The sequence below is a fragment of the Hippoglossus stenolepis genome, chromosome 3, assembly GCF_022539355.2.
Source record: "Hippoglossus stenolepis isolate QCI-W04-F060 chromosome 3, HSTE1.2, whole genome shotgun sequence".
Taxonomy (NCBI): Eukaryota; Metazoa; Chordata; class Actinopteri; order Pleuronectiformes; family Pleuronectidae; genus Hippoglossus; species Hippoglossus stenolepis.
The window spans coordinates 23,019,085-23,033,675 of NC_061485.1; the positions used below are offsets into that span (position 1 = coordinate 23,019,085).

The 14,591-nt window shown below is 44.7% G+C and overlaps 1 protein-coding gene across 1 annotated transcript; it reads right to left on the minus strand.

The window, feature by feature from the left end:
* Window positions 1-8,628: 8,628 nt before the first annotated feature.
* Window positions 8,629-14,518, minus strand: rpn1 (ribophorin I). Its single transcript, XM_035152531.2, has 10 exons — window positions 14,138-14,518; window positions 13,389-13,453; window positions 11,814-12,120; window positions 11,513-11,722; window positions 11,234-11,426; window positions 11,004-11,103; window positions 10,780-10,918; window positions 10,150-10,269; window positions 9,802-10,047; window positions 8,629-9,688 (listed from the first exon to the last, which is right to left on the minus strand). Exons 1-10 carry the CDS (start codon window positions 14,375-14,377, stop codon window positions 9,506-9,508), a joined length of 1,803 nt encoding a protein of 600 aa, XP_035008422.1. The 5' UTR covers window positions 14,378-14,518; the 3' UTR covers window positions 8,629-9,505.
* Between the last annotated feature and the right edge of the window lie 73 nt (window positions 14,519-14,591).

Here is a 14,591-nt window from a genome sequence, read left to right on the forward strand (position 1 = left end):
TTTTCTGTATTTTCTGCACGAGACTGTGTGTGTGTGTGTGTACGCACGCGCTCGTGCACGTTTTTCGTCAGCCACGATATTATATGCACACTGCATTAGATGCCAGGGCCCTTCTCCTTCTGATTATTACCAGGGGTAATATTTCATCGGCACCACGCAATCTTTGTTCTGTGTGAAGATAATAAATGGCCTAATCGTTATCAGCAAACTGCTGGGGGTGTCAGCACCGACCGAGGCTGGGAGCGGGGTCCAAAGTGCCTCTGAATAAATTGGTGTTCCTTATCTCTCACTCCCAGATTATCGCCGCCTTTTCAAACTTGCACAACAAATACATTCAATGCATCTAATGCATCATTTGTGCGGTGGGGGAGATCCCGCAGGTTGATAGAGACAGATAGGCGCAGGGAATGAGAAATATTTACACGTTTTATATACGCTGCTGCTGCGGTGCGGCCAATACAGGCTGTGTTTGGCACAGGGGCCCCGTGTACTGGCCACATGCACCAGTGTGTGTGCGCGCACTTAACATATCAATACATGCTATATTAAACACACATCACTGTCATATGATGCCTATCTGTCTGATTAGCTCCACCCGCCCCACCTACTTTAACATTTAGAGCACCTTTTACAAATACATCTTTTATTATGGAAGATGATTATAGCACCAAAAAAAAAAGAAAGTGACTCATTTACAAAACATTTTTATGATTTTAATATATTTATAGTTTAGACCCATCTCTATCATAACAGGATAAAATACAAATAATGTGATGATAATAATAATATGAATACATTTTAGTCGTAGACACACTAGGACACCTTACAATATCACAAATACCGCAAATGAATAGTAAAATAAATAAAAAATCTGATTAGGAGATTTAAACACCTATCAATACAAGATATGTGACACAAGAATAGTTAAAAAGCTAAACCAAGATTAAATTAGGGTTAAGAGCCAAAACAGTATGTACAGTATATGTGGACACGAAGAGTGAATACAAGTAAAGCTAGAGGTTTGAATCTGATAAGCTCAATTTCCTACTGTAACTGTACTTGGGATAATGATTCCCTGCTAATAAACACATCGAAACATGATAGTGTTCAGTTTGTAACATGCTCCGTGATTTCCCTGTGATTTTGGTCAGAGCAGGCCCTGCAGTTATAGCACAGGCCTCACGTTATATAGGCCCGTGTTATCATGGGCACAGCACTTTAACAGTCTATAATTTAGTACATAGAAGACCTGCTAAATTTTATAATTGATGTCAGGCCAGTGCAGTTTAATTTAACGACCATGCAACCCCCTCCTCTCCTCCTCCTCCATTCACGTTTCTCATCAGTGACCTTTTCCTGTGTCTTCAGAATTGCATTTACAGCCCATATATTCAACCTGGTGCAAAAAGTAATGATGCTGCACAGAATTTGTTTTTTGGAACGTGCACAATCGAGCATGAGTAGTTATGATGGACACTTGTGTCAAAGAAGAAAACATTTTACAGCACACACGCGCACACGCACACTCTTCCCTTTTAATACCGTGGCATCTCCACCGGCCCCGGTGCTCTGATGGTCTCCAAGACAACCGAGATAACGGTGCAGCAGTTTTCCATATCGGTCCCGGAGTCTATTATAGCTCGGGATTAGCTCTCTTTCCGAAAAGGTCACACACAAAGTCACCAAACCTGCCTTTTTCCTGTCTGCACGCACCCTGCGGCTCTCTGTCCGAGAAGCCACATTCATAAACATGCATGTGCCGTTTTATTCAATGCCATTAGACTAATAGCACCGCGTCTTTTCTTTTCTTTACACTGGTAATAAAGATGAGAGCCGTCTGGGGGTGTAGAGCAGCCAACACAGAGGGAGAGATCCCCACTGCAAGCACAGCCAGTCAAGGGAATGTGCTGTCATGTAGCGGCCCCTGGTGGCCGTGTGCGTGTGGGAAAGCTTCAACACCGCCAGTCCAAAGTTCCAGAACACCTACTTTTTCACTGAAGTTTAAGCAGGAGAGGTCCAGTGAAAAACGCTAAAATTGCCCAGTATTTTTTTTAATAAAGTGTAGGTCTCCAAAACCTGGGAAATCCTGTACATTTGATAGAAAACCTGTAATTGTCTGGGATCCAAACATGTTAACTCATGGTTTTCCTGCAACCGTGGGAAAGAATGAAGCCTCGAAAGTTAAAGCAATTCATCCGTGAGGCCTGTGTTGATGACTTACAAACCCTCTGTGTGAAGACTGTGATGTGTATTAATACAGACTGTGTTGCATTATTAGGAAAGCACTGCACTGCAGGATGTCGTGCTTGTGTATTGCTGTAAGAAGTGTGCGGAAGTCAGATGCTCATCCAGTCAGCAACATGAGAACAGTATCAGACGGAGGATTCACATTAGGGGGAAGCATGCAGCACTGACTCCAGACTCAACAGAGCTAGTTTAGAATAAACTGAACAGAGGGTGAAAGCGACACAAACTATGTAATTTGCTTTGCTTTCAATAATATGTTCATTATTTATTGCAATATATGGACATATTGTAAAAATATGAAATGAAATGATATTTATAATTCAAACTCAGGGTCAAGACAAAAGTTATTTAAGTTAAGTTAAGTTTTTTTAAATAAAATACATACAGAGGCACAAGTAACTGTACCCATATCTCCACAGCTGGGATGGTAGCATGAAGTGCTATGTTTTAAACCAAGATCATTTCATCTTCAGAATCATTATACAGCAAAGCATTTTATACATGAGATTTCTTAGGAAAGTTCAGAAGTTAAAGACTGCTGCCACAAACATTTCTCTCACACTAGTTTTATCAAGCGTGCTTTGTTGTGGTTTGACCACAACAATATGTTACAAGCAGGAACATCGCCAATGTTGGGATAAACTGTCCAAACAATTTTTTATTTTTATTCTAGAGCGAATGGCTGGTCTTTTCGGGTTAGGGCCATTTTAACTTATTATTTAAGATCCTTGTTTTTTAATCTTCAGTTTTTATTTGTTATATGTTTTAATGTCAGAAACACTGAGACTTTACACTTTGTAAATTTCTGTAACAACTGGGAAAATAAAGGTGTTCTAAATCTTTTGTCTGGTTGTGGCAGGAGGGTTTCTGAGGTACTGAGTGACTCAGAAACTGTAGTAATCAAGCAGCGCGCAGACAGAGACTAAGTGCACAGCTGGAATGTTCCAGCTGGGATTCCCGGTGGCTGGACAGGAAGTTAGAGGAGCTCTGGCAGGAAGTGTGTTCTCAGGGAGGGCCAGCATCGAGCGGAGAGAGAGAGCGGGGGATGTTTCCTGTTGGCTCTCTACACGTTCAGACGCCTCGCTTATTCTAACTGCCCCCATTTCTCAGGTCAGTTCACACCCAACATGAGAAGTACATAATGAAGCATCCACCTAGGTTCACTGTATTAAATGATAGGAATGCTATGAGAGGACAGTGGTGAGCCAAGACAGTAAATTATGTACACAGGGTAGGATTGTGTCACAGGATGCAGATGTCACCACATAGAGTGAAACTTCCTGCCCATCAAAGCAGTCAGTGCCACTTTAATGGACTCACCATCTGCAGCCCGCAACAGAAAGTGAGTCTGGGCTCATGGAAATAGGGCGAGAACATTCAGGAGGGAGCGGGAGAGGAGAGCAAGTGGAGAGGGAGATTGGAGGTAGAGATGTGATGGAGCGATATGTGGATTGCAAGAGGAAAAATCTCTTTGTCTCTCCTGAGCTCAGTGGACAATCAAAGTTTCCTATCAGCTCTGGAGTAGGGGAAATTGGCTGCCCTGGGAAGGAGAGGGCCACTCGCACAACCAATGGGAAGTGCCCCTGTCACTCTAATCAGGTCCGATAGAGAAAGTAGGAAGCGTGCGTGTGTGTGTGTGTGTGTGTGTGTGTGTGTGAGTGTGAGCGTGAGCGTGAGCGTGTGTGCGTGTGCTCAGAGGTGTGTGCTTTTTCACACTTGGTTTCACTCGCCCTCATATGATCCAAGATGATACAAACTCTAAAGGAGCGTCAGACCTTCATCTGCTGCTGATCCCCTGCACTGAGGGACATGTATGAGCCACGTGGGCACGTTGTTTGGCAAAATTTGCCCTGAGAGCCATGACCATCAGTGCTTTGATGGAGTGCCATGTGGCAGAGATCAGTGGGTCTTAGTGGGAGCTGTGGACAGTTGAACACAAGAGCTGCAAGGGAAGAGGATTACTGTCTCATCAATACAAATCCATACAGAGAGGGAGGTTGACATCAATATGCACAGATACACGCAGAGCACAGAGGCCTTGAGCAAAAGTGTGTGCGCGATGTAAACATCCGCACACGACGGTGGACTTTGATGCTCGCCTTCTTTTGTGCCGTCCATCTTTCCTGCACTCCCTCCTTCCCCACCTCCTCCATGCCAGACAAGAATGTGTCTCTCTGCACCCAGGGCCCAATCCCCTGTTTGAAGTCCCATCTCCAACTCTGCTCTCCCAACTCTGTCCTTCCCTTCTCGCGTCTTGTCCGTCTGTCTGACTGTCTGATCTGTCAACCCTGCTGCTCTCCACCTCCTGCAGCTGCGGCGAGGGCCACAGACGCCTTCATTGTCCTCCTCTTCCTCGTCCTCACGCGTCTGCACCCGGCCTGATCACACCTGCCACCTGCACAGGACACAGGGTCCCGGGGCCTGAGCCGCAAGGCTTTCATCCACCCCTCACCTCGCCCCTTCAGAGCTTCTCATCCCGGCACCCTGTCACTGAGGAATGGCCGCTGCACAGGGCTGGGGGAGAGAGGGACACAGAGCTGCTGTTGTAGGGCTATATGTTTTAAGCAGAGCCAGAGGGAATCAACGCAGGTGAGGTGTGTGTGTGTGTGTGTGTGTGTGTGTGTGTGTGTGTGTGTGTGTGTGAGGGCAAGTATTGAGTTTAGATTCGCCTCATATTTCTTCTGTTCTATGACAACCATTTATGGACAGCAGGATTGACTGAATTGAATGAATGTTGTGAGGAGCGTGTGTGTGTGTATGGGTGTACGTATAATAACATGCTGACAGTGAGGGTGGTGGCTCTGTCTCAGTGATTTATGAGAGTGTGCTGTGAAGGGTCTTCTGAGCAGGATATTGTTCTGTGACTGGTGACTTCTGCCTCTCTCTTTGTGTGTGTGTGTATTTTAGAGTGAGAAAGATTAAGAGGGAGAGCGCTGCAGGTGAGCCCTCAATGTAATCAATCACCGCCACGTCACGAGGCCTGGGGCTTGTGGATTACCCCTTCAACTGATACCTAGTCTGACTCCACATTTTTTTGCATATTCATTATTTTTCTGGCAGATAAAGAGAGAACACCCTCTGCATCATTACTATACTTCAGGAAAGGAAGATAATAATCAGCCATATGCCTGAGCAGGGGTAGGGGGTGGGCATGAAAACTCAACCACATGGCATAACCAGTCCCACACCCTTCATATACCCCACCATTTACCTCACATACACACACACACACACACACACACACACACACACACACACACACACACAGACACACACACAAACGCACACACACACTTTGTCACATCAGGATATAGTGCTGCACATGAATTCCGGTTTAAACAGTATTCTGCTCGGCTCACACCAACAGATAAACCGCAGCTCTTCTGCGACCAGTAATCACATCCTGGGCCACAGGACACGGCTGGAACTGAAAAGACTGAAAGGTCTCATCATGACCACTTTATAACTGTGGCTGATGGGCTACATCAAGAAGATGCCAGGTTCCACCCCTGTCAGCCAGAAATCTGAAGCTGCATTCGGCACAGGATCGTCGAAACTTGACAGTTAAAGACTAAATGGGGATTTCTGCTGAGGCTGCAGATGGTAGAGTCAGAGTTTAGTGTCAACAGCACGGATCTACTAACCCAGTCCAGGCTGATAGTAGTAGTGTAAATGTGTGGGGAATGTTTTCTTGATTCATTTTGGACATGAAGACACAAAATAAACGTCATCTCAAGCAGGGTTCAGGAACATGAACAGACTACGAACAGGAGATTGGCAGCATGAATGTGCAGCGGACAAATCTGCAGAAATTATTTCGTCATGGAAAAGGATCTCGACGTAAAGTTCTCAGCATGTGACAGCAAAGCGCAAAGGGAGGAACTACCCGGTATTAGTATGGTGTTTTTAAGAAAGTGCTCATTGAGTGTATGGTCTAACATCTTATTAGAGGGGCCTATTTCAGGGTGATTCTTGACCCTTAAAGATCAAATTTGAAAGAATTACGCTTTTAATAGTGATCTGTTCTCATATAAAAGTGAAGCATACGACAAAATTATTAACAATTTTGTCCTTCTTATAGAGGATGATCAAATAATTCAGAATTTTAATCAAATAATTCCTCCACTGTGTAGAAATACCCGGGCGAATATTCTGCCCCACAAAGCCAAAACACAGAAACACTACTTTTTTCTATAACTGAGTTAAGACCCTCTTTACTTTGGCCTCCGTCTCCTGCCTCTCTCCATCCGCTCTCCAGATGTCTGTAGACTTTCTAACCCACTCAGATCCTCCTGCTCACCTGTCTCCTCTTTCCCATCCTCTGAGCTTCCGGGCCCTCAAACACTTTCCTCTATAAATCAGCCATTTCCACCAGCTCCTTGTCAGATCGTCTGCTTATGACTCTGTGTTTCACTGTGTGCCTGCTTGTAGTAACCTGTTATCTCTACCTGCCTGCTTGTCCATCCGTCTGTCTGCGAGCCGGCCCCTGTTAATTAGATCTATCAGGGTTCCTTCACTGCACCCGCCTGCACCAGCCCGAACACAAGGAAGCTTTATAAAAATACTTGTGTTTTGTATGCTCTTTTTGGAGTGACTAAACCGTAGAGCAGCGCCAAAACGTTCAGGTTTCATGTAAGGTCTGTGACTATTATTGAAATCAACCAAAAACTACTTTAAAGTAAGTATTTTACTCTATCTGCGTAAGGCTGAGGGCCTTCAAACTTAAAATAATTATTCTCAGCATGTTTCTGTAGATTTTTCTGTCTGGCTTTGTCAGCAAATTTAAGCAGTTAACATTTTAAAGTAATTTGATTCTAATAACTCCACTGTCATTTACCTCAAGAACTAAACTATCTTTATATTCTATCTCTGTCCATTATAGGCTGCAGCTCATCTTTTGAGGGTGGTGGGGGAAGCTGGGGCCAATCCCAGCTGACACTGGGGCGAGAGGCGGGGTACACCCTGAACAGGTCGGCAGCACATCACTGGGCCAACATACAATTATAAACAACCATTCATTCTCACATTCACAACTATGGGCAGTTTAGAGTCTCTAATAAACCTAGGCTGCATGTCTTTGGACGGTGAGAGGAAGTCAGAGTACCTGGAGAAAACCCTAAAACACGGGGAGAACATTTAAACTCCACACAGAGAGGACCCGGCCTGCCATCAGGTTCAAACCCTTTTTGCTTTGAGTCAACAGTGCCACCCACTGCACCACTGTACCACTCCGATCTATTATTCATTAGATGAAATAGAGATGATATAATAGGAAATTGGTGGAAAAAATGTACAGGGTTGCGGAATACTTTATTATGATTGTTTAGATAATGTAAATGCTTGGAAAGTGGTTCAGAACTAAACCATGTCGACTTCATTTTATTCTTCTGTTTTTTGTTCCCAAAATCCTGTTGACATTATTCAAAAACTACTGCTGAAATGTAGATTCGAGGATGGAAGGAGTATCCAGAGAGATGAGGCTTACTGATGAATTCAGATAGTGTTTCCATATTCACCAATTTATTCTCAAAAACTTTTCAGATCTGGTCAGGTTCATCCACACATTTTTTCTCCCCGTGGGAATCTTTACTTCTTATTACTCTAACATTGATACTTGCAGAGTGGAGGGCAGATGTGAGCTGAACACAGTCCGTGGTGTTGAGGTGGACGTGTGCGAGCAGCAGCAGTCGGCCTGCTGTGCTACCCAGTGAGAATCAGACTCGGCGGCTCTCCACACTCTCACTGCTGCGAGCCTCCTGAAGTACAAACAAAAATGCCATTGTGTGGCCTTTCACCAGCCTCGAGCATCAGTGCTAACAGACATTGTCTTTGCCTTCCCCCTGGTGTGTATTTTCAGAATGATTATTGTATGGCACATACAATATGTTAACATTGTCATTGTGAGGCAATGGGGGCCTGTTATTATGGAGCAGGAAATGACCTGCCAGGACCCGTGGTGACCTCAGAGGGAAAGCGGCGACCTCAGACTGACCTCGAGTTTGTCCTGGGCTCAGACTGTAATCGAGGCAGGTCGGCTGCTCCACTGACTAGGGAGGGAGACGGTGATAGGTGGGGTTTCTCTGAAACAAGGAAGGCAACAATGTGCTGGAAATTCCCTCTGAGGTGCCAGTTTAAAATGGGCACTGGTCACAGTGAACGTGTGGCCTGATTTTATATTTGGTGGTTAGTATGACAGTTACATTTGTATCCGTTTTTCAATGGCATGGAAAAGAGTACAAATGCAGGGTAAAACTTCAGGAGGAAAATAATCCTCCATCAAAATCTCGTGGTGTTTTTTGACACAAGTGCGCCCTCCTTTGTTGAACCAATGTTACTGCTCCTCCAAATGAACTAATACACCAGTAAATAAAACCAAACAACTCCATCATCCATTTTTATACACCAGCTGTGTCATCACAATAACAATTATAACTTTTTCTCCACATTTTATTTCAAATTTGACAGCATTCCATTTCATTGCCCATTTCACAAACATCTGTGTCCCATTTCTCATGTCTTTCCTCACATACGACCTAATCTCATGTTCACTAATCTCATGGGAATCAAATTACCACTTACAAAACAAAAATCATACAAGTTATAGAAAAAAATGACGGAGGAAGATCAAAAACAAGCATTTGGGATGTCGCTTAAATCAGAGCTTTAACATTTGTTTTCCCCAAATATAAACGTCAGTGTGGGGCAAGTAGAAAAAGGTTGTAAGTGCAAGAGAGCAAAGATTGGACAAGACTATCCCCTTCATTCTAAAGAGCCAGAGAGGGTTCAGTCTTAGAAAACAGTAGATCTGAGTAAAGACATGAGACTGAAAACACATGGGCCCCTCAGCTATTCATTAAAAAAAAAAAAAAAAATCCCGTAACCGTACATTCTTTAATGGGGGAAAAAAAATACAGAGTCCAGATTTGAAAACGAAAACGAATGAAGCGTCATGTCTGAGCAAACGGTGACAAATGTAGCAGACACAAACAGAACCAAAGAAGTTGTGATGTAGCTGCTGTAGAGCAGAGCATGCAGTGACCTCCGGTTTATCACAAGGCACAAATACACACGTGTTTGGATTAACCCATCACTACTGTACAATGAGATGCAAAAAAGTCCATGTCTGGGTTCAACGATAGTAAAAAAAGGTTTAAGCATTTGTGTCACATTTCTTTTAATTCTTAAACATACAAACAGTTGTATGGTGTAGCAGGGGTGGTATGTGTGTACGTATGTGATTTGGTGTGGCAGGAATAGTTTAGAGGGCATCCAGCAGACTGTCAATGCGACTGACAAGCTCCTGTCTCTTGCTGGTCAGAGTCTTCTCGCTCTCGATGTACGCCTCCTTCTTGACCTTACCCGCAACCAGCCGCTCCGCCTCCTGGCAGGAGCGACACACCAGCTCCTTCACCTGGCCATCTAGCTTCTGCACCTCGCCAACCTGAGGACCCGAAAGAGCCAAATTAATCTGGCTGCACACACACATTTTATGTAACTTGCACGCACACACACACACACACACACACACACACACACACACACACACACACACACCTTTTCAGCCAAGTCAGAGCCCTCGGCTTTGAGGCGGGCCTGCAGCGAGCTGATTTCGTTGGTGAGAGCGCGGTGGTCAGCCTCCAGCGTCTTCCGTCCGCTGTTAAGCGCCCCGGTGTCGCGGGACTGCTTGTAGCGGTTGACCACCTCGTCCATGTGTCTGTACAGACCCAGACGTTTGTTAACCAGAGTCAGCACCTGCTCTGTGATGGAGGCCACCTTCATGCGTACCTCAGCAGCAGGGTCCTGAACAAAGAACAGATTTAAATTTTTAAAAAACATACTTATAGCACATGTGAGTGAATCATATAAAAAGGGTGGATGCAGAGACAGAGACCACCTTCTCACCTTTGTGATGGCAAAGTCAAGGCGGACATAGATGATGACAGTGAAGAAGAGAATGTAAAAGGCCGCGACAACCAACAGAGGCTCCTGCAGCATCAGGATCTTATTGAAGTTATAATGAACCTGGCAACAAAAGGGAACAAGTTCATTATTAGTTTAGATACGAATATCTTCTCACAGTTCAGTGTTTCCCATTAATTATCCAGACTTTGTCCTGCAACAGTTTTATAATGAACCAACATTTTTGAAACAGCTTTATAACTAATAACCAACCTAATTTCAAGGGCTGAAATAATTACAATCAAGCCTTAAAGATTGCATACAGATTAAAAGCATCAATATTCACACATACAGCCCATAGAGGCTGCAGTATCACTGCGATCCCACAGACAAAAGCAGACTGGTAATTTAGCTGTTCTCACGGGCCTCCCTCCACAAAGCAGGTGCACTGATTTATTTTGTATCACTTTTCAGAATAAAACCCTGATCTTACAGACCTGCTCTGAATGCCTGGACATGTTGTTAATCACAATTATTATTTTCCAGTCACATCTTGGAAAAAACATTTCGGTAAAATCATGCTGCACAAAAATTCACACAATTATGTCAAACGTTATGTTATGTTGGCCTTACCACAACATCCTGAATGTGCTGCTCCACCAGGTTGTTCTTGCTGGCGATCAGCACAGGTCGGCCAAAGGTATCAAGATATGTATAATGCAGCTGGTTTGGCATCCGATCAATTTTGTACGGTGTTTCCACATGGATGTTTCTGGTTGGATGAGACAGAATAAACTTTGATGCAAAAATCTTCAACTCAACTTGACGTTTCTGTAGATTTTCTTACAAACACTGACCTTGCTCCCTCTGGAAGGATGATTTTCACCGTCATGGAGTCGATGACCTGATCATCGTACACGTGATCAACTAGTCTCATCTTCAGTGCATATTGGTCACCTAGGAGACATAATGATGCGACACGTTTGCAACACACCCTTGCATTCAGTAGTTATGATGGAGGAGTTTCTAATTTAGGGATGGTGTGTTCCTCAGAAGTTTATGCCGGGCTAATCAACAATCAACTCACCCAGGGTGTAGAGGTACTCGTAGCTGGGCAGATTGTAGCCAATGATGTAATGAGTCTTCCAGCCTCCAAACAAGGGGAAGCGAGGCCTGACCTCCACCTCCACTGAGTCGTCCAGAACCTGAAGGTGGGAGGTGGAGATGTTTCCGATCTCATCTCTGTAGTAGACATCCTGGGCTGAGGCAGGGAGGATGGTCTGAGGAGAAAAAACACATTCATTATCATCATCATAACCTTAGCAGTAAAAACAAGTCCGATGACAGTTTGGGTTTTATAGAGCACCTTGAAGGATTTGACAGATGAGATGCCACTGTCTGACTGACGCTGGTAATCGTAACGTGAGAACGGGCCCTTCAGGGCGGCTCCTGTGTGCCTCAGGTCGACTGTCTCCTCCACAGCAATGTTGCCCCAGTGAGACACCTCAATGAGGCGAGTGATGCTGCTGATGGTGAGGAAGGGGGAGTTGTTTTCGAAATGGAGTTTCATCGCGTCCTGAACAGAAAATAACACACAGCACAGAATGTTTCAGTACTCTTCCTCACAGCTTCATTTGTAAGTCATACAAATGTTGTAGGAGCCGCACCTCACTGAACGGGGCCACATCACGGAAGGGTCCGTAATCAATAAACTCATCTGTCTTGGTGGGGTTGCCGAGCTTGGTGTAGGTCTCCACAGTTTTGGAGGCCAGGCGGACACGTGTGGTCTGGCTGCGTGTGGGGTATGGTGAGTACAGGTAGTGGTTTCCCTGAAACACCACCAGCTGGCGCTCGGCCTGAGTGATGTGTGTGGGGAAGGGCTTCAGTACATGGCTGAATGTCATTTCCACCTTCACCATCAGCTGAGCACCAGCTGGCAGAGTGGAGGGCAGCTGCACTCTGTAAAACTCCCCACTGCACAGGAACAGATGACAGAGAGAGGCATGGATTAGGTACAACTTTCTGATGGTGTTCATGTTGCTGCTGTTTGTTTTCAGGAGGTTATTCATGAATAGAAAGTGAGGAGTTCTAGCACTGAAACCAATAAACGACCTAAATATTTATTAATGAGCAATTTCAATGACCTGACAAGTTGATGAGTGAAATGTTTATCATCAACCAGTTGATCGGTAATTGTCAATAAGAACTTTGACAAATTAATACTGTCAGTTAATCTGTAAAAAAAAGATCTTGGACATTGGTACGATGTGAGCAGGTACTCACCCACTGTGGGTCTCACAGTTAACAGACTGTGCAGAATGTGGAGATCTTGCTATGTCTGAATCAAAACTAGTAGAAAAGCTTTCCGAGTACTGATTAAGCCAGGGAGGCCCGTCTGTGACTACATGCCCATCACACGCTCAGCTGCAGCAGAAAGTTATGCAGACACCCGCCTGCTTAAGATGTTAAAAACTTGAAACAATGGATGTTTCCAATGGATTGACTGGATTTATTCTGACTGTGACATATGGGTCTGTGTCTTTGTAAGTAAGAGCAGGGCTGCAAGTGTGTAATGAGTGAATCATAATTTTCTCTGTTTATGCAACTGTTAGTACATGTAAAAGTCAAACCCTTGTTAAAAAGAATTTGCATTGGTAATTTTTAATGAGTAAAACACTTCTCCATTATGCAACATTTTAATTTTGTCGGTTAGTGGTTCATAATCAGTCAATCTCTGAGCCCGCCAGCTATCATTATACGACAAATAAGCCTCTTCAGGAAACGGTCAAAATATTTTGGGGCTTCCAGTGCAGAAAGTAGTAAAGCAGGCCAAGACTCCATCTTCCATTGGTCGTACACCGTTTACAGTCCAACCAGTTTCTTTAATCACAAGAGTCAAATGTTTCTCTACACAAAACCCAAACTGATACTTTTTGTAGGTGTTTTAGGTCCCTAACCCTTTTTTCTAGTATTTGGTCTAATAGAAAGTTGATTGACCATATTTTGACCAGTGGGAAAACAATGTCTTCCATATGTTTAGAAAGAATAAAGTTGTATACCCTCGTCTGAAGGCGAGAGGAACAGGATATTGAAAAGCATTCCCTTGGAATTGAGATGCATTTTTAAAGTACGCCCTTCACTTTGACAGTCAAATCAACTTCTAACAAAGCAAATGTTAAAAAACATTTTTAAAAAAGCTAAATAATCTGCCTTGATGACCATTTAAGAGTGTGATCTCTTACCGTTGGCCCTGAATTGATGTCTGCTGGAGCTCGAGCATGCCATCCCCTCCTTCATCACCCTTCACCTGTGAAGACATAGCCGTTTGAGCATATTCTCCTTGACATGAAAACACTTGCAGACAACATACATGAATTGTGAATCATTTACTGGATGATGCAATACATAACAATCCCTTTACGTAAATGTAAGTAGCATATTATCCCTTCTACAGACAAGTTTCATTCATTGAGCAAGGGGGCAGACCTGCGCAGTCACACACGGAAGTGAGCTGTCCAGCGCATACGTGTCATTCAGCCACTGAGGGAGCGTGCAGCGCTGCGGAAGTCAACGTTTTCCAACCTACATCCCCAGTTAACATTAATGAATGAGGCTCATGTGTCCCGAGCTGCTCGTACACACTTACATTACTGCTGATAGCAGCTGAGCTCATGTGAATGTCTTGCACAGCGAGTAAACGTCTATGAACTGAAGCTAACGGTGGCTAAGTGCGGCTGTTTGCTAACACAGCTCGCTCACAATGAATCGTCTCACACAGCTACAGACTGATTTAATGCACAAAGCAATTGAGTTAATTCACCACTGCATCATTGCTGTTGTTACGCACAACGAAACACGTGAGAGCTGCAAGACTTAGCGAGCGAGTACATGTAGCCTCGTACAGACTAGCTAACTGGGTGAAGCTGCTAGCCGGCTGCAGGCTGCAGATGTGCAGGCGCTGTTTCATCTCGTTCATTGACGTTTGTCTCACCGATGCTCCGATGTAAGCCAGGTGCGGGGCCAGGTCCGCCTCCACCGCCAGTATGAAGCTCTGGACCCCGGTGTGTCCCTGGTTGGACAGCGCGATCTCCGCGGTCATCTTCGCCAGATGGGAGCTCAGGTCCACGGTCTTCTTCACCTCCTCGTTCACCAAACCGTCCGCTGAAACCCCCGAGCCCACAGCGGCTACCAGGAGCAGTAAGGCGGCGAGCACAGGCGCCTTCAGAGCCATGGTGGAAATGAATTAAGAGCTGAATGCCGGGATAAGGGCGGATAATGCCGAGGGGGAATGTAGAGCAGCAAAGAAAGGCCGCCGCGCTGCTCTACATCAGAAACGATGACGCTACACTCAGTCCGACGTGATGACGTCACATCGGGGTCTTCACAACGTGCCGTGCGTCTGAAGCGATTGTGAAATGAGAGAACGATCACTACAGTTGATATTT

Bases quoted from the DNA above. Each gene is read 5' to 3' on its own strand.
- rpn1 (XM_035152531.2), bottom strand. From the start codon at position 14,377: ATGGCTCTGAAGGCGCCTGTGCTCGCCGCCTTACTGCTCCTGGTAGCC. The intron at 12,121-13,388 runs GTAAGAGATCAC...GTTCCTGTGCAG, and splicing joins ACATCAATTCAGGGCCAACG to TGGGGAGTTTTACAGAGTGC. The intron at 11,723-11,813 runs GTGCGGCTCCTA...TTTTCTGTTCAG, and splicing joins ATGTGGCCCCGTTCAGTGAG to GACGCGATGAAACTCCATTT.